Source organism: Panthera uncia, assembly GCF_023721935.1.
Source record: "Panthera uncia isolate 11264 chromosome D3 unlocalized genomic scaffold, Puncia_PCG_1.0 HiC_scaffold_8, whole genome shotgun sequence".
In the NCBI taxonomy this organism is placed as follows: Eukaryota; Metazoa; Chordata; class Mammalia; order Carnivora; family Felidae; genus Panthera; species Panthera uncia.
The window spans coordinates 53284713-53312216 of NW_026057586.1; the positions used below are offsets into that span (position 1 = coordinate 53284713).

Below are 27504 nucleotides of genomic sequence, written 5' to 3' on the forward strand. Positions count from 1 at the left end.
TCAGTCACTTGCGTCTGGGCTCTCATTCATGCCATGTGCTCTCAGAAGAACACATGTGAGCAAAGAAAGGATCAGTTAGCACGGCTCTGCTCACCTTTCCTCATGCTTCCCCTAGAGCTGTTGGAATAGGGGAGAAAGGACCAGGTGCCTTTGGGGTCTCTCTGGAAAAGGATAAGGAAAAGGGGAAGCAAAGAAAAGGCAGGAAAGAGGTTTGAGGGAGGAAAGGCAGATGCAGTGGCGAATGTCACCATTTAACCTCCGTTTCCACCAGAGAGCTGTGCTCAAGTTTACAGGAATCCAAAAAGGCGCTACCCTTTGTTTCGTTGCTTCGACCCTTCTCGTGAAGCAAGAGTTCTTCATCCTTTTTTAGTGTAAGTTTGTCAACATCACTTTCTTTGTGAACAATGGTGATGAATATTTTCCATGACTCTACAATCCCATTCAGCACTTTGCTTTCTTCTGCCTTTCTACAGGGTCTCACCTTTCTAAAAGCACAGGTGGGCTGCTTACACCATTATATTAGGTTGAGGCCGTTGCAGAAATCTTTTCTGTCTCCATAATTGCCTAGGGAGCTTTTCTGGCTGGAATACAAGTAGAAGCTGAAAGCGGGCCTCTGAGAGGTGAGCTTTCTCAAAGTAAGAGCTACAAAGGCACGGATTTATGTTTTAAAAGATGCCATAAGCTGTTTTTTATGTGGCTTTATTCCTTTGTCCTCTGCTCCCTTCTCCTTGAAAACCACCTGAAACTGTCGTTTGCAAATTAACTGCCTCTGACATCTGAAGGGAGAAAAGAAAACCCTGCAAAATCTACAAAAACCTCACCCGCTACCACAATGAGAGTCAGGGAAAACAAAGGAAAGGATCATTAGGGGCCCCTGGGTGGCTCAGTCGGTTAAACGGCCGACTTAGGCCCAGGTCATGATCCCGCGGTCCGCGAGTTCGAGCCCCGCGTCGGGCTCTGTGCTGACGGCTCAGAGCCTGGAGCTTGTTTCAGATTCTGCGTCTCCCTCTCTCTGACCCTCCCCCGTTCATGCTCTGTCTCTCTCTGTCTCAGAAATAAATAAACGTAAAAAAAGGAAAGGATCATTAAAAAAATATGTTATTGTTTTTGAATTCCTTTCTAAGAGATATTCTATGCTTAAATAACAATCACAAAGAAGCATCTTTCTGAGATCATCTTTAGAGAGAGAGAGAGAGAGAGAGAGAGAATGAGACAGGGGGAGGGCCAGAGAGACAGGGAGAGAATCCCAAGCAGGCCCCATGTCCAGTGCCAGCACAGAGCCTGATATGGGTGGGGCTCTGTCTCAAGAACCATGAGATCATGACCTGAGCTGAAATCAGGAGTGGAAAGCTTAACCTACTGAGCCACCCAGGCGCCCCCTAGCGATCGTCTTCAGTTATCCAGTCAAACCACTAAACCCAGGAGTCTTCATCTAATCCCGAAAACTAAAAGGCAAAGGGAGAAATCTGCAGGATCTGCTGATGTGAGATGTATTTTTGTTTCTAAATAGGGCCCTAAACATGAAATGTTAGCTGTTTCTTTTTTAAAAATAAAAATTCTTTTATTAAAATAAAACGTGTTCACTATAGAATGTTTGGAAAAAATGGTCCAAAGAATAACCAAAAGCAGATCTTTGGTTTCATTACCAAAGATAACCACCATTTAACACTCTGGTGCATTTCCTTTCATTTGGGGGCGGGGGGGTGGTGGCGGGCGGTGCGGGCACATTTTCTTACTGTAGTTCTTTTTAACATTTATTAAAAAATTTTTTTTTAATGTTTATTCATATTTGAGAGAGAGAGAGAGAGAGAGAGCAGTGTAGGGGCAGAGAGAGACGGAGACACAGAATCTGAATCAGGCTTCAGGCTCCGATCTGCCAGCACAGAGCCTGACGTGGGGCTCGAACTCGCGAATGGCGAGACCATGACCTGAACTGAAGTCAGGCTCAAAACACTGAGCCACCCAGGCACCCCTATAGTTCTGAACAATGTATGTTTGGGTGTATGTACACACATACACAATTTTGGGTAGGGCTTCCATGTGCCATAGATTTCTAGCTTAATATAATATCAGAAGTTCTCCCCCTCTACATTATCATAAACTCTTTCTAAATGCAATTTTTACAGTTGGCTCAAGAATTCCACTGAAGTGGAGGCTCCGTGATTTAACCTTCCCTCTACTGGGAGGTAAATATTCAGCACTCACGAAGGTTGGTAAAATCTTTCACCGCACCCACGAAGGTTGGTAAAATCTTTCACCGTTATAAATAATGCTGTGGGCAACGTCTTTGTACAGTTTTCTGTCTTAGGTTATTTCTGCAGAACAGTTTCATGGAAGGGAATTAGAGGTAAAAAAAAATAATGAATGTTTGAAAAGTTTGTAGGACTTTCAACAAACGGCTTGGATGGGCACAAAGAGAGGAGTTTTGCTGTTTTGGGTTTTAAATGGAGATTCAAAATGGGAAGAGACCCCAGTTCCCAGCAGCTTTAGAACTAGTTGGTATTTTTTTCTGATTTTTTTTCCCCCCTGGCCTTTCACAGTACTCTAGTGATTCTGGGGATGAAGTTTATGATGCATTTTAAGAGAAAGCAAAAAAAAAAAAAAAAAAAAAAAAATTGATAAAATCCTCGCTAGGTTTTCTCATGTTATCATAGTCATGGCAGAGATGTGATAAGAAGTCCATGAAGTCCCTTCACTCAGATATTCACAGGTTAAACAGGGGTCTAAGACCGGGTCAGGACCATTAGCACAACTTCCTTGTTTACACATATGAGAGAAGGAAAAGGTAGGGATGTAACCTTGGTGGGGCTTTGGCTGGAAGATGTGGGGAGAAAGAAAATAAGGTGGAATTATCAGCCTGAGAATGAAGTGGATGCCTTTATTTGTAGAAGTTAATGTTTACCAGTATCCTTGATTCTTACTCTCTCCCGTTTCTAGAAGCTCTTTCCCCAAATAAGAAATTACTGAAGCTTCATTTCTCAAGATGGTGTGGGGGAGACATGTGACCATCCCACTCTCTGTTAAGTGAAGTGGTTTATTTTCAGGTGTATGAGAAAAAAGAAAAAAACTTTCTGCTTCTGTGGAGATGTTAGAATCATCCCAGAAATTTAAACATTCATTGAGGCAGAAACTTTCCCGAGGTAATCATGCATTTGCGTCTCTCAATCAATTATCAGCAAATATTCCTGACATGATTCTTAGGCGTGAGAACTGTAGGTTTGTGTTTCAATGGCTAATTGCTGAACCATTGCAGGGCTATAAATTAAGTGGCATTTAAACTCTTAAACCCATTGTTTGGGCCACAAGGTACTAACAGAGATCTTCTATAAGAGGAGTAGAGACTTCAAGATGACTACAGGCAGAAGCCAAGAGCATTCATTCTTTTTGGTTTAAGCAATTTAGAAAATATTATGCGCTTTGGGTTTCTTTGTTTTTCTGATAGTCATGTTCCAAGTAACTAATTTTTAAGCGAAAAGAAAGCTACTTTGCAGCATCTTTACCTGGATTTACATCAACATTCTTTTTATTTAATAGAATATGGTAAATACGCCATGAGTACACTTAATGTAGCTGCCATCTGACAAACACAAGGTAATTCCATAAGCTATAGACACAATGTTTGGTGTTACCATTATTTAAGACAAGTTGTGCTATATTAACATTCAGCTGTGACTTGATCTGCCAATGAAGTCATCCTAGATTATTTGAAGGACCATGGATATAGATGTCCTTGAGGATTTTTTGTCTTCTTCCTTTTCTATATCAAGATTATTGAGTTTTGTTTTGAGTACTCAGTATTTTAAGGGAGTATATAAGTTAGCCCATAAGCTGCTGAATGGTGAGAAATAAATACTTGGAGAGGATTAGGAGATAATGGACTCTGATAGTGGTAGGAGGCACTGTATACAGAATGCAGTAGCTAAATGTAACTTTGAGTTATCTCCCATTTGTGAAAGTTGGGTCACATTATGTGGGGCATCTCTATGCATGGAAAGAATTGTTTTTGTGTAACAGTACCTGCCCATCTACATCCTCTTCTAAGGAAACCACCCTGCTCAAATCACTCATTGGAGTCATGGCGGCTATATCACTGGAATCCCAAAAGGATGGGAGAAGGAGGGTGGGGATGAAAAAGCCATCATAAATAATGGCTGATAATTTCTCAAATTTGGCAGTTTGGCAAAAAATAGGGTAAATATAGTAGACTTTCCCTCTCTTCTGAAATTTCCTAAATTATGTTTGACATCTGAAGCACAAAGTATAACACGGTGTGATGTGGCTCACAATGTGTGAGGAGAAACTGTTTAAGATAATTATAAACGGGAGAGGAGAAAGGCACTGGAAGGGAGGAAAGTTTTATACCTCAAACTGGTGAAACGTGGACAACAGTAGATGTTGGTGGTTGTGGAATCGTTCTGTATCTTGATTACAGTGATGGTTGCAGGAATTGACTTGTGATAAAAAATGAGCCATCCATATACATTGTGCCAATGTCAGTTTCCTGGTTTTGATATTGCACTATAGTTACATAAGATATAACTGTTGGGGGAAACTGAGTAAAGAGTATATGAGATACTTCTCTGTACTATCTTTGTAATTTCCTGTAAATCTATCTGTCAAAATAAAAAGTTAAAAATAAATGCTGGTGGAAAGAAGTTCTTTGAAAATGATACAAACAGTCTCATTATGATTCTCTGGCCACAATCGACATTTCAGAAGAGAGAGATTTCAGAAGCAAAGCAGTGGATGATGTGGACATACCAGTTTTTCTTAAATTTAATAGTGTGGGAGAAAATATGTGATGGAATAAGAATATCAGTGAGAAAAGAAATTCGAGATTGACCTTTAAGAGAGAAAGGATGGCAATCCTATCAAGGGATTCTTGATGAATTTCTGTCTTGATGACATCTCTTGTCAGGAAAATACCTCTAAAATATGAAATTGGTGAGAGGTGGATGGGGGATAGGTTAAATGGGTACTGGGTATTAAGGAGGGCACTTGTGTTGAGCACTGGGTGTTATATGTATGTGGTGAATCACTAAATTCTACTCCTGAAACCAATATTACACTATATTTTAACTAATTAGAATGGAAATTAAAATTTGAAAAAAAGTATGAAATTGGTTATGCAACGTTAATTTTAATATTATGTATCCCCTGAAACCATAAAACCATAAAATATTTTAGAGATGAAAACAAATTTTGAATTTTTCACACTCTTAGAGATAACTTAGACTATTTTCTTCTGTAAGTTAAATTAAAAGTTATCATAACTCTCAAAAATATTGGTAATTTTTCTATTTGGTAATTCTTTTTTCAACCAGTTACTTATATGTTGGTGGAATTTGCATGTCAGTAAGACACCAGCAGAAGGCAAAGAAATCTTCCGGAGTTACATGAGCATTGATTTGTCATCATAATATACATAAGATTGTTTCTTATTTGCCAATATGGTAAAATCATGGTAATATTCATTTTCATCTGTTTTTAAATAAAGACATTTGGCAGTGGTTATGGTTGTACTGAAAGCTTGACAGAATGTCAGTAGCGAGAGCAATAGATTAATATAAAACCTTGACTCTTGAATTTAGCACCTCGAGCTAAATAATGCTGCTGGGAAAATGTGTCGGGTCATCCAACCGTCGGCATTAATTAAAAATTAATTAAAAACTAAATATGGTTTTCAATTGCTATTACATTGCTATATTTGTTAAAGTTTAATATGAATTGGATCAGAAAACTCTGGACTATAAAGGTTTTTAAAAATGGCAATTTCTTTAATTATACAACAGTGTATATGGAGGTATCATAAAGATAAAGAAGTGAGTTTTTAGGTTCTATATTGTCATGTCATTACTTTTTTTGTCAAATTTCCCATATAATAAATACTCATTTTAGAGGAATCTGATTTTCTAAACTGTGTTTCCTTTTTTTTTTTTTTTAATGTTTATTTTTTTGAGAGAGAGAGGGAGACAGAGAGAGAGCAAGATGAAGAGGGGCAGAGAGAGAGGGAGAGAGAAATCCTAAGCAGGCTCTGCACCGTCAGCGTAGAGCCCACCGTGGGGCTTGAACACACGAACTGTGAGATCATGACCTGAGCCAAACCTAGAGTCAGATGTTTAATTGACTGAGCCTCCCAGGCGCCCCTAAATTGTGTTTTCTGATTGACCTTTGTAACTGAGTTGTGAATGCTCACAATTCATTCAAAAGACCAGTCAGATAAGGATTACATGATTGTAGTACTTTTGTCCAGGTCTATTGAGATAAAATGGACATATAACTATTGTAGTGTGTTTTTTACTTACCCCTAACCTCTGCTCATTTCATCAGCCTCAACACAATTTACCACCTACTCAGTTTACAGGAGCAGTTTACAAGAGTTGGCAAAAGTTCTTTTCTTCCACTCAGTGCTGTCTGACAATACTATAACCCTACCAAGGGGTTGAATATTTGATTTTTTAAATCTGTCATAATGTCAAAATGACAAAGTATAACATGCAATTTTCAACCCAGAGTTTTTTCATAGGCTTTTGCTCTGTTTTAATTGCTACTTTTGTTAACGGCTTTTTTTGTCTTGTGATGAGAACTTTCAAAATTGCAATACTGTATTATTGACTGTAGTCCCCATGCTGTACATTATATCCTGACCTATAACTGGGAGCTTGTACCTGTTGCTATATTTTCACCCATTCAATGATGTGCCAACCTTCCTGCTCTCTAGCAGCTATCAATCTGTTCTCTGTATCTATGACTTTTGCTCATTTGTTTTATTTTGTGGATCCCAGATATAGGTGAAATCAGATTTCACTTAGCATAACACTCTCAAGGTCCAACCATGTTGTTGGAAATGGCAAAGTTACATTCATTTTTATAGCTGAGTAGTGTTCCATTGTGTGTATGTGTGTATGCACGCACGCATGTGGTTCATTAGACATAATACTGCAATGAACACAGGGGTGCATATATCTTTTCAAATTACTGTTTTTGTTCAGATAAATGCCTAGAAGTAGAATTGTTGGATCATACAGGAGTTCTATTTTTAATTTTGGCGGGAACCTCTATACCGTGTTCCATGGTAGCTGCATTAATTTACTTTGCTTTTCTCCACGTCCTCACCAACACTTGTTATTTTTTGTCTTTTTAATAATAGCCATTCTGACGGGTTTGAGGTGATACCTCATTGTGGTTTTGGTTTGCATTTCCCTGATGATGAAGGATGGTGAGCATCTTTTCATATACTTGTTGGCGGGCTATGTGTCTTTAGGGAAAGGTCTATTCAGATCCTTTGCTCATTTTTAAACTGGACTTTGTTGTTGTTGTTGAGTTGTATGGATTTTAAGATATATTTTGTATATTAACCCCTTATTTAGGTATGTGATTTGCAAATAACTTTTTCCATTCAGAAGGTTGCCTTTTTATTTTGTTGTGGTTTCCTTAGCTGTGCAGAAGAATTTTAGTTTGATATAGTCTCATTTGTTTATTTTTGCTTTGGTTGTCATTGCTTCTGGAGTCAGATCCCAAAAGATACCACTAAGACCAAGGTCAGGGAGCTTACCACTTATGTATTTGCATATAGTGTAAGATGGCGGTATAGTTTCATTCATTTGCATATGTTACATGTGGCTGTTTAGTTTTTTCAGCACTGCTTATCGGAGACTGTCCTTCCCCCATCGTATGATCTTGGTTCCTTTGTTATAAATTAATTGACTATGCATGCATGAATTTATTTCTGGGCTCTCTAGTCTGTTGCAGTGATCTTTGTGTTTGTTTTTATGCTGATACCACTCTGTTTTGATTACTATAGCTTTGTAGTATAGTTTGAAATCAGGGAGCACAATGCTTGTGGCTTTGTTCTTCTTTTTCAAGATTACTTTGGCTATTTTAGATCTTTTGTAGTTCCATACAAATTTTAAGATTCTTTTTATTTTTTTATTTTAGAGAGGGGGGTGGGGAAGGGTCAGAAGGGCAGAAGGATAGGGGGGAGAGAGAGAGAGAGAGAGAGAGAGAGAGAGAGAGAGAGAGAATCTTAAGCAGGCTTCATGCTCAGTGTGGGGCCTGATGCAGGGCTTGATCGCCCAGCCCTGGGATCACCACCTGAGCTGAAATCAACAGTTGGGTGCTCAACTGACTGAGCCACCCAGGTGCCCCTAGGATTGTTCTATTTCTGTGAAAAATGCCATTGGGATTTTCATATGGATTGTATTAAATCAATAGATTACTTTGGGTAATATGGACACTTTCACAATATTCTTCCGATCCATGAGATGGAATATTTTCCCATTTATTTGTATCCTCTTCTATTTAATGTATCCGTGTCTCATGGTTTTCAGAATCCACCTTGATTAACTTTTTTTCCTAGGTATTTTGTGCTTTTTGATGTAATTGTAAAGGGGATTGTTAATTTCTCTTTCTGATAGTTTTAGTGTATAAAAATGCAACCTAGTTTGTGTATTGATTTTTGTACCCCGCAACTTTACTGAATTCGTTTATTCATATTTTGGTGGAGTTTTCAATATATAAAATCATGTCTGTAAATAGTGACAGTTTTACTTTTTCTTTCCAATATGAATGCCTTTTTTTCCCCTGCCTAATTGCTTGGGCTAGGACTTCCAATACTATATTGAATAAAAGTGGCAAGAGTGGGCATCCTTGACTTGTTCTTGATCTTAAGGGAAAATTTCAGTTTTTTTCCCATAGATGTTAGCTATAAGCTTGTTATATATGGCCTTTATTATCTTTACTATATTTAGATATGTTCCTTCTCTACCCCTTTTGTTAAAAGTTTTGTTTTAAAATCATAAATAGATGTTGAATTTTGTCAAATGCTTTTTCTGCACTTATTGAGATGATATCATGTTTTATCCTTCATTTCGTTACTGTGATATATTATGACTATTGACTTGTGGATGTTGAACCATATTTGCATCCCTGGAATAGATCCCCTTTGATCATATTGTTGAATTTGGTTTGCTAAGATTTTGTTGAGGATTTTTGCATTTACATTCATCAGGGATATTGGCCTATGACATTCTTTTTGGGGGTATCCTTGTCTGGTTTTGGTATCAAGGTAATGCTACCCTCATAGAATCAGTTTGGAAGGGGGCCCTCCTCTTCAGCTTTTTAGAGGAGTTTGAGAAGGATAGGTACTAAGTCTCCTTTCAATGTTTGGTAAAATTCACCAGTGAAGTTGTTGGGTCCTGGACTTTTGTTTGTTGGGAGTTTTTTGATTATGGATTCAATATCCTTGTTAGTAATCGCTCTATCAGATTTTCTACCTTTACATGATTCAGTCTTGGGAGACTGTTAGTCTCTAGGGATTTATTTATTTTAGGTTATCTGGTCTGGTTTTTAATTGTTCACAGTAGTCTCTTATGATCCTTTGTATTTCTTTGGCATTAGTTATAACATCTCTTTCTGATTTTATTTATTTTAGCCCTCTCTCTTCTATTCTTAGTGGGTTTAGCAAAAACCTTCTTAATTAAAAAAAATCTTTTCAAAGAATCAGCTCTCAGTTTCATAGATTTTTTTTTTTGTATTTTATTTTTAGTCTCAATTTATTCCCACTCTTATTTTTATTATTTACTTCCTTCTACTAATTTTGGGCTTTATTGTTTTTCTAGTTCTATTTAGGTATAAAGTTAGATTGTTTATTTGAGATTTTTCTTGTTTCTTGAGGTAAGCTAATATCACTATGAATTTGCCTCCTAAGATGCTTTTGCTGTATCCCATAGATTTTGGAATGTTGCATTTCCATTTTCATTTATCTCAAAGCATTTTTAAATTTCTTTTTTGATTTCTTTGACCCATTTTTTTCAGTAGTATATTGTTTAATATCCACATATTTTTTATTTTTCCGTATTTTCTTATAATTTTTAGTTTTATACTGTTGTAGTTGGAAAAGATGCTTGACATGATTGCATTCTTCTTACATTTCTTGAGACTTCTTTGTGGCCTAATGTATGATCTATCCTGAAAAATGTTCTATATGTTTTTGAGAAGAATGTATATTCATTCTGCTTTTGGATGGAATGTTCTTTAAAAAAAATTTTTTTTAGTGTTTATTTAGTTTTGAGAGAGAAAGAGTGAGAGAGAGAGAGAGAGCGAGCATGAGTGGGAAAGGGGCAGAGAGGGAGGGAGACACAGAATCCAAAGCAGGCTCCATGCTCTGAGCTGTCAGCACAGAGCCCAATGCAGGGCTTGAACCCATGGATCTTGAGATCATGACCTGAGCTGAAGTCAGACACTTAACTGACTGAGCCAACAGGGGCTCTGCAGCATGTTCTGCATATATCTATTAAGTGTCTCTGGTCTAATGTGTTTTTTGAGGTCAGTGTTTCCTTATTAATTTTAGTCTGGATGATCTATCCATTGATGTAAGTGGGGTATTAAAGTCCCCTCCTATCATTGTATTGTTGTCTATTTCTCCATTTAGTCTGTTAGTTTTTGCTTTATGTATTTAAGTAATCCTCTGGTGGGTTCATAAATATTTACAAATGTTATGTCTTCTTGCTTTATCATTATTTAATGCCCATTTTTGTCTTTTATTACAGTCTTTGTTTTATTTTATTTATTTAAAAATTTTTTTAAATTTATTTTTGAGACAGAGAGAGACAGAGCATGAGCAGGGGAGGGGCAGAGAGAGAGAGAGACACACACACACACACACAGAATCTGAAGCAGGCTCCAGGCTCTGAGTTGTCAACACATGAGCCTGATGTGGGGCTCGAACTCACGGACTGTGAGATCATGACCTGAGCTGAAGTCGGACGCTCAACCAACTGAGCCACCCAGGCGCCCCTACAGTCTTTGTTTTAAAGTCCACTTTTTTGATACCAGTATAGCTACCTCTGTTTTCTTGTTTTCAGTTTGCATGAAATACCTTTTTCTGTCCCTTCAGTTTCAATTTGTGTGTGTCCTTGTACCTGAATTCAGTTGCTTGTAAGCAGCATATAAATGGTCTTGTTTTTTAATTCATTCAGCCACTCTGTCTTCTAATAGGAGCATTTAGTCTGTTTACATTTAAAGTAATAATTGATAGATATGTACTTGTTGCTATTTTAATAGTTTTTTGTCTGTTTTGTTGTTCTCTGTTCCTTTCTTCTTCTATGGGTTTATTCCCTGTGGTTTGATGACTTTCTATAATGTTATGCTTAGATTCCTTTCTCATCATCTTTTGAGTATTTACTATGGATTCTTTGCTCTGTGGTTACCATGAAGCTCATATATAATGGCATATATATATATGAAACAATTTACTTTAAGTTGACAACAAGTTTACCCCTCCCATATTTTATGTTTTTGCTGTCACATTTAACATCTTTTCATTTTGTGTGTCCCTTACCTAATTATTGTAGCTATAGTTAGTTTTACTATTTGCCTTTTAACCTTAACACTAGCTCCTAAGTGATTAATCAACTGCCTTTGCTATATATTTACTTTTACCAGTGAGATTTTTACTTTCCTATTTTTTTCTTGTTACTAATTAGCGCCTCTTTTTCAGCTTAAAGAACTCCTTTTACAATTTATCATTAACTCTTTTAGTGTTTGTTTGTCTGGAAAACTCTTTCTCTCTCCTTCAATTCTGAATGTTACCTTACTTGGTAGACTATTCTTGATTGGAAGTATTTTCCTTTCAGCACTTTGAATATATTATGCTGCCTTCTTCTGGCCTGCAAATTTTCTGCTGAGAAATCTGATAGTCTTGTGGGGGTTTCCTTGTACATATCATTCCACTTGATGTTGTCCTATAGGTCTCTTAAGCTATCTTGATCTTTTGATGTTTTTCTTCTTTTTTGCTCTTCTGTTTGGGTGAGTTCCACTGCCCTGTCTTTTAGCTCACTGATTTTGTCTTCTACTTTATCTGGTCTGTGGTTGAACCCCTCTAGTGTGTTTTCAGTTTGGCTATTGTGTTCTTCAGTTCTATGGCTTGTTTAGTACTTGTATTTTCTATCTCTTTGTTGCGTTTACCTATTCTTTTCCTGAGTTTCGTGAGCATCTTTATGAACATTACTCTGAACTCTTTATCAGGTAATATTAATTATCTCCATTAATTTTTTCCATTAATATTAATTATCTCCATTAATAATTTTTTCTTGTTATTTGGAACATATTCTTCTCTTCACTTTGCTTGAATCTCTGTGTTTGTTTCTGTGTACTAGGTGAAACAGATCTCTCTCTCAGTCTTATAGGAGTCGCCTTGTATCCAAGATAAACCCTATCTTTTAATCTTGCTGTAGTTCTTGGCTGTCTCTAGAATCTTTGTGATTAAAAAAAATTTTTTTTTAATGTTTACTTATTTTTGAGAGAGAGACAGAGAGAGAGAGAGAGAGAGAGAGAGAGAGAGAGCTCGAGCAGGGGAGGGGCAAAGAGATAGGGAGACACAGAATCTGAAGCAGGCTCCAGGTTCCTGAGCTGTCAGCACAGAGCCTGACGTGGGGCTCAAACCCAAGAACCGTGGGCTCATGACCTGAGCTGAAGTTGGATGCTTAACCAACTGAACCACCCAGGTGCCCCTCACCTTCGTGATTTCTAAGCAGCCTTTTTCTTGGTAGGCCCCAGTTGTTGAGGGTGTGCCAAGATCTGTGAATGTCTCAGAGGGAGGGATATCAGTCAGCATCTAGTTTCAGGCTGATTGGAGGTAGATCCTCAGGCAGCAGGTTTTAAGGTAGGCAAATACATATAGTCCTATGGGACAGCAATCATAGACTCTGCTGTGATCTAGAACCCATGATCTGAAGGTGTCCCCTTAGTGACAATAGAAAATTCTGGACTCAAACCAAATGTATGAGCTTTCTGGGAGATACTGGTAAGCTGTAGCAAGGCCAAGTGAGAGTTCAGAGATGGTATCCCTCAGCCGACATTCCCTGAGAGCATTTCCATAGTTTCTAGATGTGTGGTAAACCTGAAGCCTGCCTGTCAGGCTGAAGCTGTAAGTCAAGTAGATCTTTTTCATAGGAAGACTGACGATGTGTTTCAGTGTACTGTTGGTGTGGTGTCCTGGGGTTAGTAGCCTGCCTAGGACTGACTCTCCAATTGTTTCATACCCACAAGGTCCCAAAATGCAATCCCCTTTGGCCACCAGAGCCAGGTGCTGAAAGGGTGTCCCCTGGGTGGAGTGCACATACTGATCAACTATGACAGGCTGTTGTAGAGTAGTGCACAGGGCCAGGGCTCTCCACTGGCTGGCTTAGATGTGGTCATGGTGGAGTGGTGTGTGGGGTGGGGCACAACCATCAGGGCTAGCAGGCTAGAGGGAGAGGGAAAAGATGGCTGCTGCTGGTGCCCACACTTGCAGGGTAGAGGGAGAATACCAAAAATGGTGCCTGCCAGCATCTGTCCCTGGAGAGTCCCCCACAGTCTCCTGTTCTTCTAGCAGGTGCTTTAAGGTGCTTTAAATTTCCTTCATTTATCAGGTAGGTGCTTCATGAACTGATGCTCCTGTGCTGGGTCCAGGGGTGAAGGACGGTGCATGAAAACCTTTTAAGAGTGGAGTCTCCATTCCCTACAACCTAATGGCTTTCCTAGACGTGCACCCCATTGCTTTGCAAAACCTGACCTTTGGGTGCTCATCTCTCCAGGTCCCAAGGGTTGGGATGCCTGGTGTGGGGCACAAACCTCTTGCTCCTCAGGGGGAAGTTTGGTATTTGTGAGATCCTTGCCAACTAAACTGCTGCACCAGGGGTGGGGTTTTGGGCTGAATTACATCTCTGCCTCTCCTACTGGTCTCGACATAGCCCTGTTATCCTTTGTTGTGGAGGAGCTTGTTCAGGTGGTTTTCAAGTCCTTTCCAGAAGGGATTTGTCCATATGTAGCTGTGCATTTGTTGTGTCCGTGGGAGGAGATGAGTTTGGATCTTCCTGTGCTTCCAACTTGAACCATCTCTCCTATTTTTTTACATCTTTAACTTTAAACAGATGTTTCACATTTAGACAAACCAACATGAAAAACCGTATCAATAGTATGTGAAAAAACAGCTTAAGTTTTTTAAAAATGTTGGTTTATTTTTGAGAGAGAGACAGAGAGTGAGTCGGGGGGGCGGGCAGAGAGAGAGACACACACACACAGAGAATCAGAAGCAGGCTCCAGGCTCTGAGCTCTCAGCACAGAGCCTGACCTGGGCCTCAAATTCATGAGCTGTGAGATCATGACCTGAGTTGAAGTCAGATGCTTAACCTTAACGAACTGAGCTCCCCGGCTGGCCAAAAACAGCTTTTTTTTTTTTAAAGAGGGATTTTTTTTTTAAAGAAAAATTGAAAGAAAACACAGGTTTTCAAACATGGCAGGAGCTAAATGAATATTTGTGGGAGGAAGGATTGAAAGAAAAGTGTTCCTAGACCACAGACAAATTTGTTTTAAATTACTTCAGGGCATAGTATACTAAGCATTCATTGAGTAAAGAGGATTTTTTTTTTTTCTGAGAGAGAGAGAGAGAGCGGGCACAGTGAGCGAGGGGCAGAAAGAGAGAGAGAAGAGGCGCTCACCGGAAGCGGGCTGGTGTTTTACCGGAAGCAGGGCTCGTGCTCACTGAAGGTGGCATTCAAGCTTACCCCATATGGGGCTCCAACTCATGAACCGTTAGATCATAACCTGAGCTGAAGTCATGCTTAACAACTGAGCCACCCAGGCACCTTGATGAGTAAAGAGGATTTAAGAATCTGCTCTGTAGCTTACTAGCAGTGGGGCTCAAGTTGTGTAAACTCCGGAAGCCTTAAATATATTTTTTTTTGTATAGTGAGAATGATCATGCACAGATGTTCCTAGAACGTTCATTAGGATTACATGAGCTAGACCATGCAGCCGGTTCAAAATGCTTGTCAAACAGTAAGTGCTACAGGTTAGCCGTTATCATTGTTAATAAATAAAGTCAGCCAGATTGAGAGATCTAAAGTAAAGCCAGGATAGAGGCATTTTAATGTACAATTTACATAGTCCTTCCTTACTGATGACTTCACCATCATTCTTACTGATTTATTCCTTCCTTATTGATTTGCACCTCACATCAACCCTAAAGGCCAGAAGACCTTGAAGCCTCTTCACTATGGGCCATGTGATGACCTCTCATGTGGGTGAAGGTGGACTTTAGGACCGTCTACAGAGCTCAGCACCTTGGAGCTGGGCACTCTGTTCCCGAGAGGTGGTTTATATACAGCAGAACAACTGGAGGAGATGAAAGCATAAGGAGTTCATCAGACTTTATTTCTTTCTCTATGTCTAGCAAGACTTTTGTGTCTTAGGACTTCATAATCTTTCTCCTAGAATACAGACGAATGCCAGCCCGAGTGCCCCATCGAAGAACGGAAAAGTTACAGCCGTCATTCTTCTAAAAGTTACCACTGTCAATTTTCGCAGATAGAAAAACCAGACAAGTTACCTCACAAGAGGCATAAGGTTGTACCACAAATATTGCTTTTTTTTTTTTTTTTTTTTTTGGCCTCAGATGGGATTAAGTGGATGGTCTTCAATTTTACTTGGATGATTAGAGAAATTCAAGGAAGGGAACGTCATTAGCAGAGGAACAAGGAGCCAGTCCAGGCAATATCTGAATATTTATTACTTGATCTTATCTTGAATAGAAAAGAGTGGCTCTTTGTTCAAAACACTTCTGGCTGCTGTCCGTCACCTTGGACTTCTGAGCCTTTCCTTCGTTGCTTTATAAAAAATGATTAATTAAATTAGTGCCTCGTAGAAAGAAGTGTGCTTTCTCTAAACTCTAAGGATGCTCCCAAAGTGGTCATTAATGCCCGCAAGAGAAGCAGCACGATACTTTCATGTCGCACACGAAGAAGATGAGTTCACATGAACTTTATAATCATGCAATAAATAAGTTCAAGAGCTGGGACCCAAACAAGCAAGGGCTATGGGTAGGAGATCAGGCACTTTTATTTTGACTTTGCCTCCAGACAGAAGCCCACCTTAGTTTTCTTACCTTAAAATGGATTCAGTGCATTCGATCAGGGGTGGTGGCCTTTTTTTTTTGATAAAGACTCAGACAGTAAATATATTTGGCAACAGCTCTGCAACAGCTACTCAACTCGGCTTGCTGTCAAAGAGCGAAAGTAGGGGCACATGGGTGGCTCGGTCGATTGAGTGCCAACTCTTGATTTTAGCTTGGGTCATGATCTCATGGTTTCGTGAGTTTGAGCCCCACATTGGGCTCTGTGCTGACAGCGTGGAGCCTGCTTGAGATTCTCCCTCTCTCTCTCTCTCTGCCTCTCCCCTGCTCACACTCTGTCTCTCTCAGGATGAGTAAGTAAACGAAAAGAAATTTGAAGCGTGAAAGCAGCTACGGACAATTTGTAAACAAATGAGTGTGGGTTGTGCCAACAAAACTTTATTTACAAAAATGGGTGGAGGGTTGGATTTGGCCCATAGATTGTAGTTTGCAGACTCCATGACTAGGTGATGTAGGAGTTTCTTCTGCTGATATTTTATGATTCAACTTGTTTTAACAACAACGCCATTTCTCTAGGAAAGTTACCGGTCATCAAACGTGCAGTTAGTGAGGTATGTAAGGATTTTTCTCTGTTATTAACAGTAGCTAAGACATGGAAATAACCTAAGTGCCCATCAGTGGATGAATGAATAAAGAAGATGTGGCTTATATATATGCTAGAATATTATTCTAGCTATGAGAAAGAAGGAAATCCTGCCATGTGTGACAACATGGATGGACCTTTAGGGCATTATACTAAGTGAAATTAAGTGACATAAAAAATTAAAAAAAATCAAGTCACGTAAAGACAGATAGTATATGATATCAATAATATGTGGAATCTAAAAAAGCTGAGCTAGTAGAAACTGTAGAATAGTGGTTACAGGGGCTAGGGTGCAGGGGACTTGAGAGGTCAATTGATGCACAGCATTGTGATTATAGTCAACAATACTGTATTATATACTTCAAAGTTTCTGAGAGACTAGGTCTTAAATGTTCTTATCACAAAAGAGAAATGCTAGTTATGTGACTTGACGAAGGATGCTATGGTGGTAATCATATGGGAATATATAAAAGAATCAAATCAGCACATAGGGGGTGCCTGAGTGGCTCAGTCAGTTGAATGTCTGACTTTGGCTCAAGTCACGATCTCGTGGTTTGTGAGTTCAAGCCCCGAGTTGGGCTCTGTGCTGACAGCTCAGAGCCTGGAGCCTGCTTCAGATTCTGTCTCCCTCTCTCTCTGCCCCTCTCTCATTCTCTCTCTCTTTCTCTCTCAAAGATAAACCTTAAAACAATTAAAAAAATCAGCACATAGTACACCTTAAACTTATACCATGTAATATGTCAATTATATTGCAATAAAAACAAGTATTTTTTTGCATCTTCTCTCGATTACTAAATGCCTACTATGTGTATTGCAAATGTAAATTATTGCCTTAATGTTATTCTGCTTAAGGTCTTGTGTATTAAGGATTTTTGTTGTTATTGGCGTGGGCGGGGAGCAAGGTGCCTAGGATTGAAGTGTAGGGTGCGTGAAGGTAGCTTTGATATCCCGGATGGGATGGCTGATTGGGAGTGAAGACTCAAGCCAGTAGAACTCTTGGAACATTAGCCTCAACCTCAGGTGATCAAAGGGTACCTGCTGTTGCTAAACTGAGAAAACTGGAATAGATGGGTGAGGTCTGACAGCAGTGATAGACCGAGAAGTAGGATGATGGAAGAGTGTGTCTTACTTTAAGCGAAAATATCTCATTAAAAAAAAAAGCAAAGTGTAAACATTGCTGTTACTGTGGCCCCCAAGCCACAGACAGAAGGGCACATCGTACCGACCCCCCTGCTGGAGGACACTGGCTGCTGGTCTGGTGGCAATGCTTTATCCTCGGCCCCCACTCTCTTTTCTGGGGGAAAGGAGTTGAGGGAAAGGAGGTCAGCTCAACTCCATCAACTTTTAAGGCTTCCTCTGATAAGAAAAGAATAGAACACATACACCAAACTTCAAGAGGCACCGTGTGGCAAATGAACGTACTTATCCTTTATAAAAATTATATATTGTGGGATGCCTGGGTGCTCAGTTGGTTAAATGTCTGACTCTTGATTTCGGCTCAGGTCATGATCTCACGGTTTGTGAGTTTGAGCCCGGAGTTGGGCTCTGCGCTGACAGTGCGGAGCCTGCTTGGGATTCTCTCTCTCCCTCGTTCTCTGCCCCTCCCCGACTTGTTCTCTTCCTCTCTCTCTCAAAAATAAATAAACATTTAAGAAATCATATTATTGCTACATAAGGCTTCTTTGAAAAGCTTGTAATTTCTTATAAAATTTTTTTTTAACGTTTATTTACTTATTTATTTAAAAAAAAATTTTTTTTTTTAACATTTTATTTATTTTTGAGACAGGGAGAGACAGAGCATGAACAGGGGAGGGTCAGAGAGAGGGAGACACAGAATCTGAAACAGGCTCCAGGCTCTGAGCTGTCAGCACAGAGCCCGACGCGGGGCTCGAACTCACGGACCGTGAGATCATGACCTGAGCCGAAGTCGGCCGCCTAACCGACTGAGCCACCCAGGTGCCCCTAACGTTTATTTATTTTTGAGACAGAGAGAGACAGAGCATGAACGGGGGAGGGGCAGAGAGAGAAGGAGACACAGAATCGGAAGCAGGCTCCAGGCTCTGAGCCATAAGCCCGGAGCCTGATGCAGGGCTCGAACTCACGGACCGTGAGATCGTGACCTGAGCTGAAGTCGGATGCTTAACTGACTGAGCCACCCAGGCGCCCCATCTTTAAAAAAATTTTTTTAAAAACACTTATTTATTTTTGAGAGACAGAGAGAGACAGAGGATGAGCAGGGGAGGGGCAGAGCGAGAGGGAGAGACAGAATCTGAAGCAGGCTCCAGCCTCTGAGCTGTCAGCACAGACCCCGACACGGGGCTCAAACTCACAAACTGCGAGATCATGACCTGAGCCGAAATCGGACGCCCAAACGACTGAGCCACCCAGGAGCCCCGAAAAGCTTGTAATTTTGTTTATTTATTTATTTTGTTTTTGTTTTTGTTTTTTTTTTTTGAAAAGCTTGTAATTTTAAAGTGAATGCTTTCCTTAAAAACTTAGAGAATCCTATATCATGATAGTTTGCCTGTTTCTGTAAGAGTATTATTTTGATAAAATATTGTACTGGTTTTTAAAGTCATAAAAAGGAGTGCTCATTTAGAAATCTCCTCTGTCCCTACTACCTAATCCTTTCACCCACTACTTGCTGGGTAACCACTGTAAACAGTTTATTTTTTGTCCTTTCTGACCAAGTGTGTATCTGTATCTGTATGACTGCATCTACTGATTGATTATCATATAATGTTTTTGTTTATTCACCAGATACAAGTCTGTCTGCCTGCCTTAGCTACAATGTGGTAATGCTTTTGATAGATATTAGATGCTCAGTGCAAGACATAAAAAGAAAAAATTCTTCTTAAACACATACAATTGCGTTGGTATATTTGTGAGGCACATTTAATCCAATTCTCTAAAGTGGATGCTTGGGTATATTTCCAGCCTCAAGGTCTACCTTTGCCTAATATTCAGGCAACTGACATAAGGGTGTGTGTTTCCCCACAGTCCTGAGGTTAATTGCCCCACTGTTAAATTGTACTTTCCTACAGTAGCTCTAATCCTAGCCTAATAGTACTAGCTACAGTAGTTTATATAAAAAGTTGTTGACTTTATTAGATGGAGAGATATCTGAGTGCTTGAAGCAGATCACAGGCTGAGGGAATATAGGATTCTATCATCGTCACCCAAGCCGAAAAGTCCATCAACCAAGAGAAGCATAATTGTAAGTCACTCTCTATCTCAGTTCCTAATTTTCCCTGATTTGCTGGGATGAGTGACCATTCTTGCTCGTATCACTAAGGGGATCCTTGGGGCCACTTCAGGCTGAGCCCATGTTCATGACACTCCCACATAGCAGACACTTTTGTGGATTTTTGTTTATGATTGCATCTTGCTAATATGAAGAATGGACAAGGCTTAAAGAGAAAAGCTTAGTATATTTCATTGAAAATTTGAACAATTAGAATGGGCTGATAAAAAATCAAAGACTCTACGTGTACTTTGCTGTGGGTAAAAAGTTATAGCTAATAACTGCAGGTGACAAAACAGAAGAACTTTTCTCAGGAAAAATAGAATCTGTTGTGAGTATCCAAGAATAATGAGCAAAGGAAGAGAAGCAAGGGGAGAAATCTAGGTCATGTCCCATTGAACACGATGTAAATCTGACCTGTATACATGAGATAAATGGTTGAAATTAGGGCCAAATAATTTCCTGATTTCTACGAATGAGCACATCTTTTGAAAATCAGGAGAAAGTAGCTTTTCTTTTCTAGAGGAAATTATATTCGATTCAGTGTAAGAAGGAAACCAGTAGAAGAAGATCTATATGATAGTACAGAGATCATGTGAGAGAAAAGGAAAAGTGTGTGTGTTGGGGGGGAGGGAGGGATCGGGAGAGAGAGAGAGACAGAGACAGAGAAGAGCACAGGAGTAATGGCAGGAGTAGAATGGCACAGAACCTTATTATATCATAAAATAATAACTTTAAAAGAACAAATCTGTGGCACAGAGAAACTGAAAAGTGATATTAGAATTCTTAGGGTTGCCATCTTAAAATATCTGATGGGCTTACTTAGAATATACTACCATGATTTAGTCCTTGTTAATTTTTTTTATTATTATTATTATTATTATTATTTTTTCAACGTTTATTTATTTTTGGGACAGAGAGAGACAGAGCATGAACGGGGGAAGGGCAGAGAGAGAGGGAGACACAGAATCGGAAACAGGCTCCAGGCTCCGAGCCATCAGCCCAGAGCCTGACGCGGGGCTCGAACTCACGGACCGTGAGATCGTGACCTGGATGAAGTCAGACGCCTACCCGACTGCGCCACCCAGGCGCCCCTAGTCCTTGTTAATTTTTCCATGACTGTGAAGATGATCTATCATAATATTTAGTTTGATGAAGTCACCAGCTGCCCTGTGCAAAAATCTGGTGTTTTACACTTTATCACTCCCGGAGGCAGGCCACATCTTCCTGCCCCTAACCCCTCCAGCTGCAGCCACCCCTGGAGCCTTCTCACCCTGAGAGCTGCAGGTCGATAGATGGAGCCCAGTACTTATGATGGGACACATGGGGCCGAAGAAGGAGCTGTGCAATCACCTCTATTGTATTTTTATTTACTTCCCTCTGTTTTTGAGCATTCTCCCCCATAAGGCCTCCAGCCAAAGACCTTCTGATCAATTTATATCCTAAAAGGAAAAACTGCAGGACATCTTCCCAGATTCTACTCATCTCCTCACGTGGGCTTGTCGCATTTACCAAATACTGCAAACACTACAAATAGTTTTCTAGTATAAGTATGCCCCGTGCAACATTTGAGAGAGACTTACACTACAAAAATTATTTACTATCTGAAATTCAAATTTAACTGGCACCCTGGATTTCATCTGGCATCCCTACTGTTTGAACTCCGGGAACCACCCGAGTATCTGGGAAAGGTCTCAGAAAAGTCAACAGCACGGCACAAGAACCGACTGACGTGAGGTGGCAGTAAGTTGTCCCTCAAATGACAAAAGCACACAATCTCTGAGAGGCGAGCAGGAAAAAAAAAAGCCACTCTGGAGTCTCTCGCCACTTTGTCCACAACACTGCTCCTTGAGGGGGAAGGGGTCAGCTAGTGGCCCTTTTCCTTCCCCTAGTACTTCTGGGCAAGGATGTGCAGATCGTGTATTTGACGAGTGATTTCAGCACAGAACAGCTGGCAGGCGGCGAGACTGTCATAGCAAGCAGTGGACCGGACACTGGGAAAGGGCTGGGTGGGGGTGATGAAGATGGGGAAACAGTAAAAGACACAGCAATACGCTATAGGCACAGGGCAGATCTTCAAATTACACTTACTGCATGAACATAAACGCGCACAGAAATATGCCCATGGATGATTGACACTTTTTTTTTTTTTTTTCCCATTTTATGAGTCAACCTTATTTGTTAACCTTATCTGTGGCTGTTCTTGTAGAATTTCCCGGTGAACAAAAATGCACATCCACTATCTGGTTGGAGACAGCCCGCCGAGGCCAGAGTTGCTGGGCTCTCTGCAGAGCCGTGAAGCCAGGGCACTGTCTAGAAGCATCTCTTTTTTTGATCTGATCCTAACTATTGTTTAACCTCTAATGGTTTCTTACAAATTGCTACCTCAACTCCACATCTCTAGTTAGTAGGATTTTTAACTCAGGTTTGAGGACCTGTTAATTTTCAAGCCTGCAAAGGTTCTAGGCTGAATGGTAATTACGGGCATTTGATACACTTAGAACTAAAATTGAATACTAACATATTCTGGCACAGGCTTTTCCTTCTAATTTATTCATTATTATTTACCATGACTCTCGGTTTGATGGTCTTCTTATAGAACTACTCTGTATTGGAGTTACACTGAATTCAATCATACAGTTAAGCCTAGTTAAAATGGAGGGGATTTTCTTCTTGGACCCAAATGTAATATATATATATATATATATATATATATATATATATATATATATATAAAATATACATATAAAAATATACGTATATATAAACCCAATGCACATTGTCATATATAACTCATGGCTATATTCCTATTCAGGTTTTAGTGTCATGGAAACCAGTTAAGCTCGTCTCTGCCTCTCTACCTAAAATCTGATAAAAATACAGTTTAACTGCATAAACCTAACTTCACTTTAGAGGGAAAAGAAGATGCTGTATACATATGCTGGTGGGTTTTAAAATAATGACATCTGCCTTTGTTATAATGAAAGAAAACTCATAAGATGTTCAATTAGTATGACTGAATCATCCATTTCTTCCCTTTTTTCTTACAGTGAAATTTCAGGTCTTTTGGGATAGTCATTTTGTGGAGATCTTGGAATTAAAAAAAAAAGGCATTCTAACTGTGATGCTCAACAGTCAGGGTATCTGATTTGCTTAAGGGTCACCCCCTAAAAGTCAGAGCCTGACTGCGGCCAGTAGGAGCTGGTGGGATGAGTTTGCTGGTTGCTAGGAGGCTGTGTGGGGATCTTAGAAAGACCCCCTCCCCCCTTGGACGCTGTCCCTTCTGGACGTGTAGTTGAAGTTTCTCTGTTGATGCCAGAGATGGAGACAGAGAGAAGGGCTGTGGATGCGGCCAAAGCCTGGGGACAGAGGCAGGCAGGGAGGCACAACCGTTCTTTGTAGGGCATGGGTGGTATTTTGTTACTGCTGACTGTGTGACAACAGCAAGACACCACGTGCAGTCTTTTGGGACAGTCGTTTCTGTAGCCCTGGACCCGGAGACCAGGCTTGTGCTGGCGCGGTGTCACGGGGAGGGGGCCGGGGGGGGGGCAGGTGCTCTGCTCACTCACCGGTGCTGCTCTGAATGGTCCTCACGGTGGTGGTGGTGCGCGGTGGGGAGGAGGACCGCAGGGACACGCACTCGTCGTCCTGGGAGCAGCCCTTCTCAATGGCCCGCACGTAGCTGTGGCTCCGCATGCGGAAGCAGCCGGGCATGGGCAGGTCCAGGGCTTCCACCGCCTGCGACTCCAGCTCGCTGAACACGGATTCACACACGGACTCGAACTGCCCGTTCACTTCCATCTCGCTCACCTGCGGGCAGAGACGGGGAACCATAACTCCTCCTGCCTGGCGGAGAAGCACCCTCTCCCTCAAGCATCCCCGGACTTGACCCCGCACCCTTCCGGAGAAAGCCCCATCCGACCGCATTCAACGCCAATGCATTTTATCGCCTCTGTGTTACACTCCGTAACTGAACTGCATCTTGTTTATGAGCCCAAACAGTCCATTAAATTCTAAAGAAAAAGAGCTTTCTTTTCAGCATGGAAGAAGTGTGGGGCTAGGAGGTCTTATTCCAGTGTGTGCCCAGGTGTTAATTCTCCTGATTTATAAATGCAAACCTAGGGAACAATTTTTGTCAGTCCGCGGTGAGAGTTTGGGTATTTCAGGGGAATAGTTTTTAGTATAAACATCTTAGAAACTACTATTTTTATTATTGTGCTTTTGCAAGTGACTGGCTTGTCAAATAATTTCAGTGTCAAATGTAGCTTAATTTAGTGCACAGTATGAAAACAGGCCCTATATTTTCTGGCAAGATACTCTCATTCTGCACAAAAATAGACCAAACCCAGATATGTCAAAATCTTGAAAAGCACTATGGAGATTTTCAATCTACACACTATCGGAAGAAGGTCTCATTCTTCCTTATAAAAAGCTGATATGGTCCACAAATTGTTTATAAATGTGTTTTAAAATCTTCCAAATGAAGTCTTCCTTTTTTTGCAGAGGTCAGTTTTTATTTACTTATATTCCTCTGCACATAACTTACATTGGGTTTGAGCACCACCTAAAAAAGAAAAAATAAAAATAAAATAAACCAGACCAGGTGCCCCAGTTAATTTCTCTTACTTTGTAGCTGATTTGATAGGGACATGGGAGCATTCTTCAAATTTCTGCCACCCTCTAGAACTTCATAATTTCCCTAATATTAAATTAAAGAGTAATTAGGAATTTATTAAGCAATTAAACTATAAGCTTAGAACAAATACTGAAAATGATTGTAATTTCTGACTTCCTTCATTTTCTGTTATCTGAGGATATACTCTGATAATGGCAAATTTATTTTATTTTATTTTATTTAAAAAATTTTTTCTTAACGTTTATTTATTTTTGAGACAGAGAGAGACAGAGCATGAACAGGGGAGGGGCAGAGAGAGAGGGAGACACAGAATCGGAAGTAGGCTCCAGGCTCTGAGCCATCAGCCCAGAGCCTGATGCGGGGCTCGAACTCACAGACCGTGAGATCGTGACCTGAGCTGAAGTCGGACGCTTAACCAACTGAGCCACCCAGGCGCCCCGGCAAATTTCTTTTAAACTTCATGTAGAAGTGACCAGCTACCTTAAGGCATATCAAGTGGAAAAAGACATGCATTTCTTTACGATTCTTTACAGCTTATCTTTACAGCTTAAAATAGTATTTTCACCTACTTTATCTAATTTGATATAAACTCCCTGCTTGTTTTCAAGGCTAATAATTATATACATCCATGTTAAAAAATTAAATACATATATATATCTTTGATTTTTGGGAAATATTGGCGATGCATTCACAGGTAAGGGGACATGATATTTGCAATTAATTATCAAATAGAGAAAGTGAGCACATGAGTCAAAAGGAATATGAATATGAATCTGGGTCAAGGATATACAGGAGTCCCTTGTATTTTACAAGCAACTTTTTTGTAAACTTGGAATGATTTCAAAGTAAAAGGTAAAACTATATTTGCAAACGTGTGTGTGCGCATGCACATATAGATTTTCCCCTATTAATCAATATGCCAAACATCGCAAAGAAATGGTAAAATATCTATCCCTGTTAAGGTAACAACTGTTAAAACTTGGGTGACTGTCTGTTCAGAGGGTACATATTGCCCCCCTCCCCTAGTTTTCATAAAAATTGGACCATAAAGTAAATATAATTTGGCAATATGTTTTCTTTCCACTTAACCTTCTGTATTAAACTCACATTTTAATAGGATTCTCTTTCTTCATTCTTTTTTAACCTTTTGTTTCTATTATGCACGGATACAGAAAACCAAGCAAAATAAATGTAGAACTGAGTGAATTATAATAAGACAAACACCCTTGTAACCATTACCTAGATCAAGAAAGATGGCTTTTCCAGGTACCCTAGCAACCACTCTATGTGCCCCATCCTAACTATAATCCCCATCTTCCCTCCAAAATCAACTGCTAATCTGAGTTTTATTTTTATAAAGAATTCTTTTTTAAAAAAGTTTATTTCTTTATTTTGAGAGAGAGCGAGAGAACACACATGAGTGGGGGAGGGGCAGGGAGCCAGGGAGACAGAGAATCCCAAGCAGTCTCTGTGCTGTCAACACAGGTGCCCCCACACCCAGTTTTTAATTGACAATTTATTTATGGAAGCATCTGGGTTGTTTGTCCTGTAAAGGTTCCCGTGGTCTGGATTTGCTGATTTCATACTCGTGGTAGGATTTAGCATGGTCCTCTATCTTTTGTAGTTCCTGAAAATTGTAAGCTGGATCCAGGGGCTTCATAAGACTCAGGTTCAGTCCCTTTGGCAAGAGGAGAGATCATGTGTTCTTTTATCAGGAGACACATTATGTCTGGGTTGTCTCTCTTTGTATGTGGTTAGAAGTCACTTGTGCTCAATGTCTAGATCTGTTAATTCACTGGGAGTTATGCAATGGTGGTGTTCTAGTTCCATCATTATTTTTTACAGTTTCTAGTTGTAGCTTAACTGACTGAGCCATCCAGGAGCCCCAACATTTGATGGTTTTAAATTGACTCTTATGATTATTCTTAGTGAACGGAAATTTGTCTTATCTTTAACCAGTGGGAGCCCCTTAGGTTGGCTCCTGAATCCTGTTGACCTGCTCAGTCCTGGAATCAGTATTTTTTCAAACAACCTTTTCTGCTTTTAGTGGAAAATAGTATCACAAGAATGCAATCTGGACACCAGGAAGCTTCATTGTCATGGCTCCTGAGCTGGTCATTGTTCAGTCGGCAAAACTAGGCCTTTTGATGGTCAGACCTAGTGAATAGGTCTGATTAAAATTCAGACTGCAGAGTTGTTTTTTAAAAATGTTTATTTATTTATTTAGAAAGAGAGTGAGAGGGGAAGGGGCAGAGAGAGAGGGAGAGAGAGAGAGAGAAAGAACGAATAGGGGAGGAGCAGAGAGAGAGGGAGACACAGAATCAAAAGCTGTGTGATCCCACGACTGTGAGATTATGACCTTAGCCGAAATCAAGAGTTTGGTGCTTAACTGACTGAGTCACCCAGGCACTCCCAGTCTGCACAGTTTTAACGTAACCTCTTCTATATTATATATATATACCTTGATTCCATACTAAAAATCCTGGTTCTCAGGGGCACAGGAAATAGAATTGGAATATTCTACAATTATTCATTTGTTTTTTTCATATGCACAACCATCTCAGAATAGCATACTAATAATACCGTGCCCATATCTTTATTGAGAACAGTTAATGATTCCTTTTTTTTCTGCATATGCACTCTCTATTCTTTCCTCATTTAAAATAGTTGTGCTATATTTACATTGTCAGAGCACATAACCTACATGTTCTCTATTGCTTCAGCCCTCATTTAGTCTCTTATAAATAACTATACATTTAATGCTTGTTACTACTTTTTCATATAAAAAGACTATTCTCTATCAAAATTCTACAGATATAGGTCAAAGAATTCTAGATGGCTTATAAAGGAAAAGAGCAAACACCTGACCCACCTTGCCTCCTCCTAGCCAGATTCTCCCTCCTCAGAGGCAATCACTTTCAATTCTTCCAGCTGGATCTTATGGTATTTGTATTCATATTTCCAAAAACTTGCTTATGTGGATCTGTTGCTATGTTCAGAGACCTCTGATAACCTATTGGTTTCCTTCCTGCCCTTAAAGCATTACCCTCGGAACCTCTGACCTCCTATTGCAATCTGTGGCTGCTACA

General features: G+C 39.9%; 1 protein-coding gene across 5 annotated transcripts in view; it reads right to left on the bottom strand.

Moving 5' to 3' along the window:
• The window catches only part of DLGAP1 (DLG associated protein 1), a 933957-nt gene that overhangs the window by 162272 nt on the left and 744181 nt on the right, over positions 1 to 27504 (bottom strand). For all 5 annotated transcript variants that reach the window (XM_049619698.1, XM_049619699.1, XM_049619697.1 and 2 more), the window contains one exon: positions 23349 to 23589. In XM_049619698.1, the coding sequence (XP_049475655.1) occupies positions 23349 to 23589 (241 nt within the window). The remainder of the gene's footprint in view (positions 1 to 23348; positions 23590 to 27504) is intronic.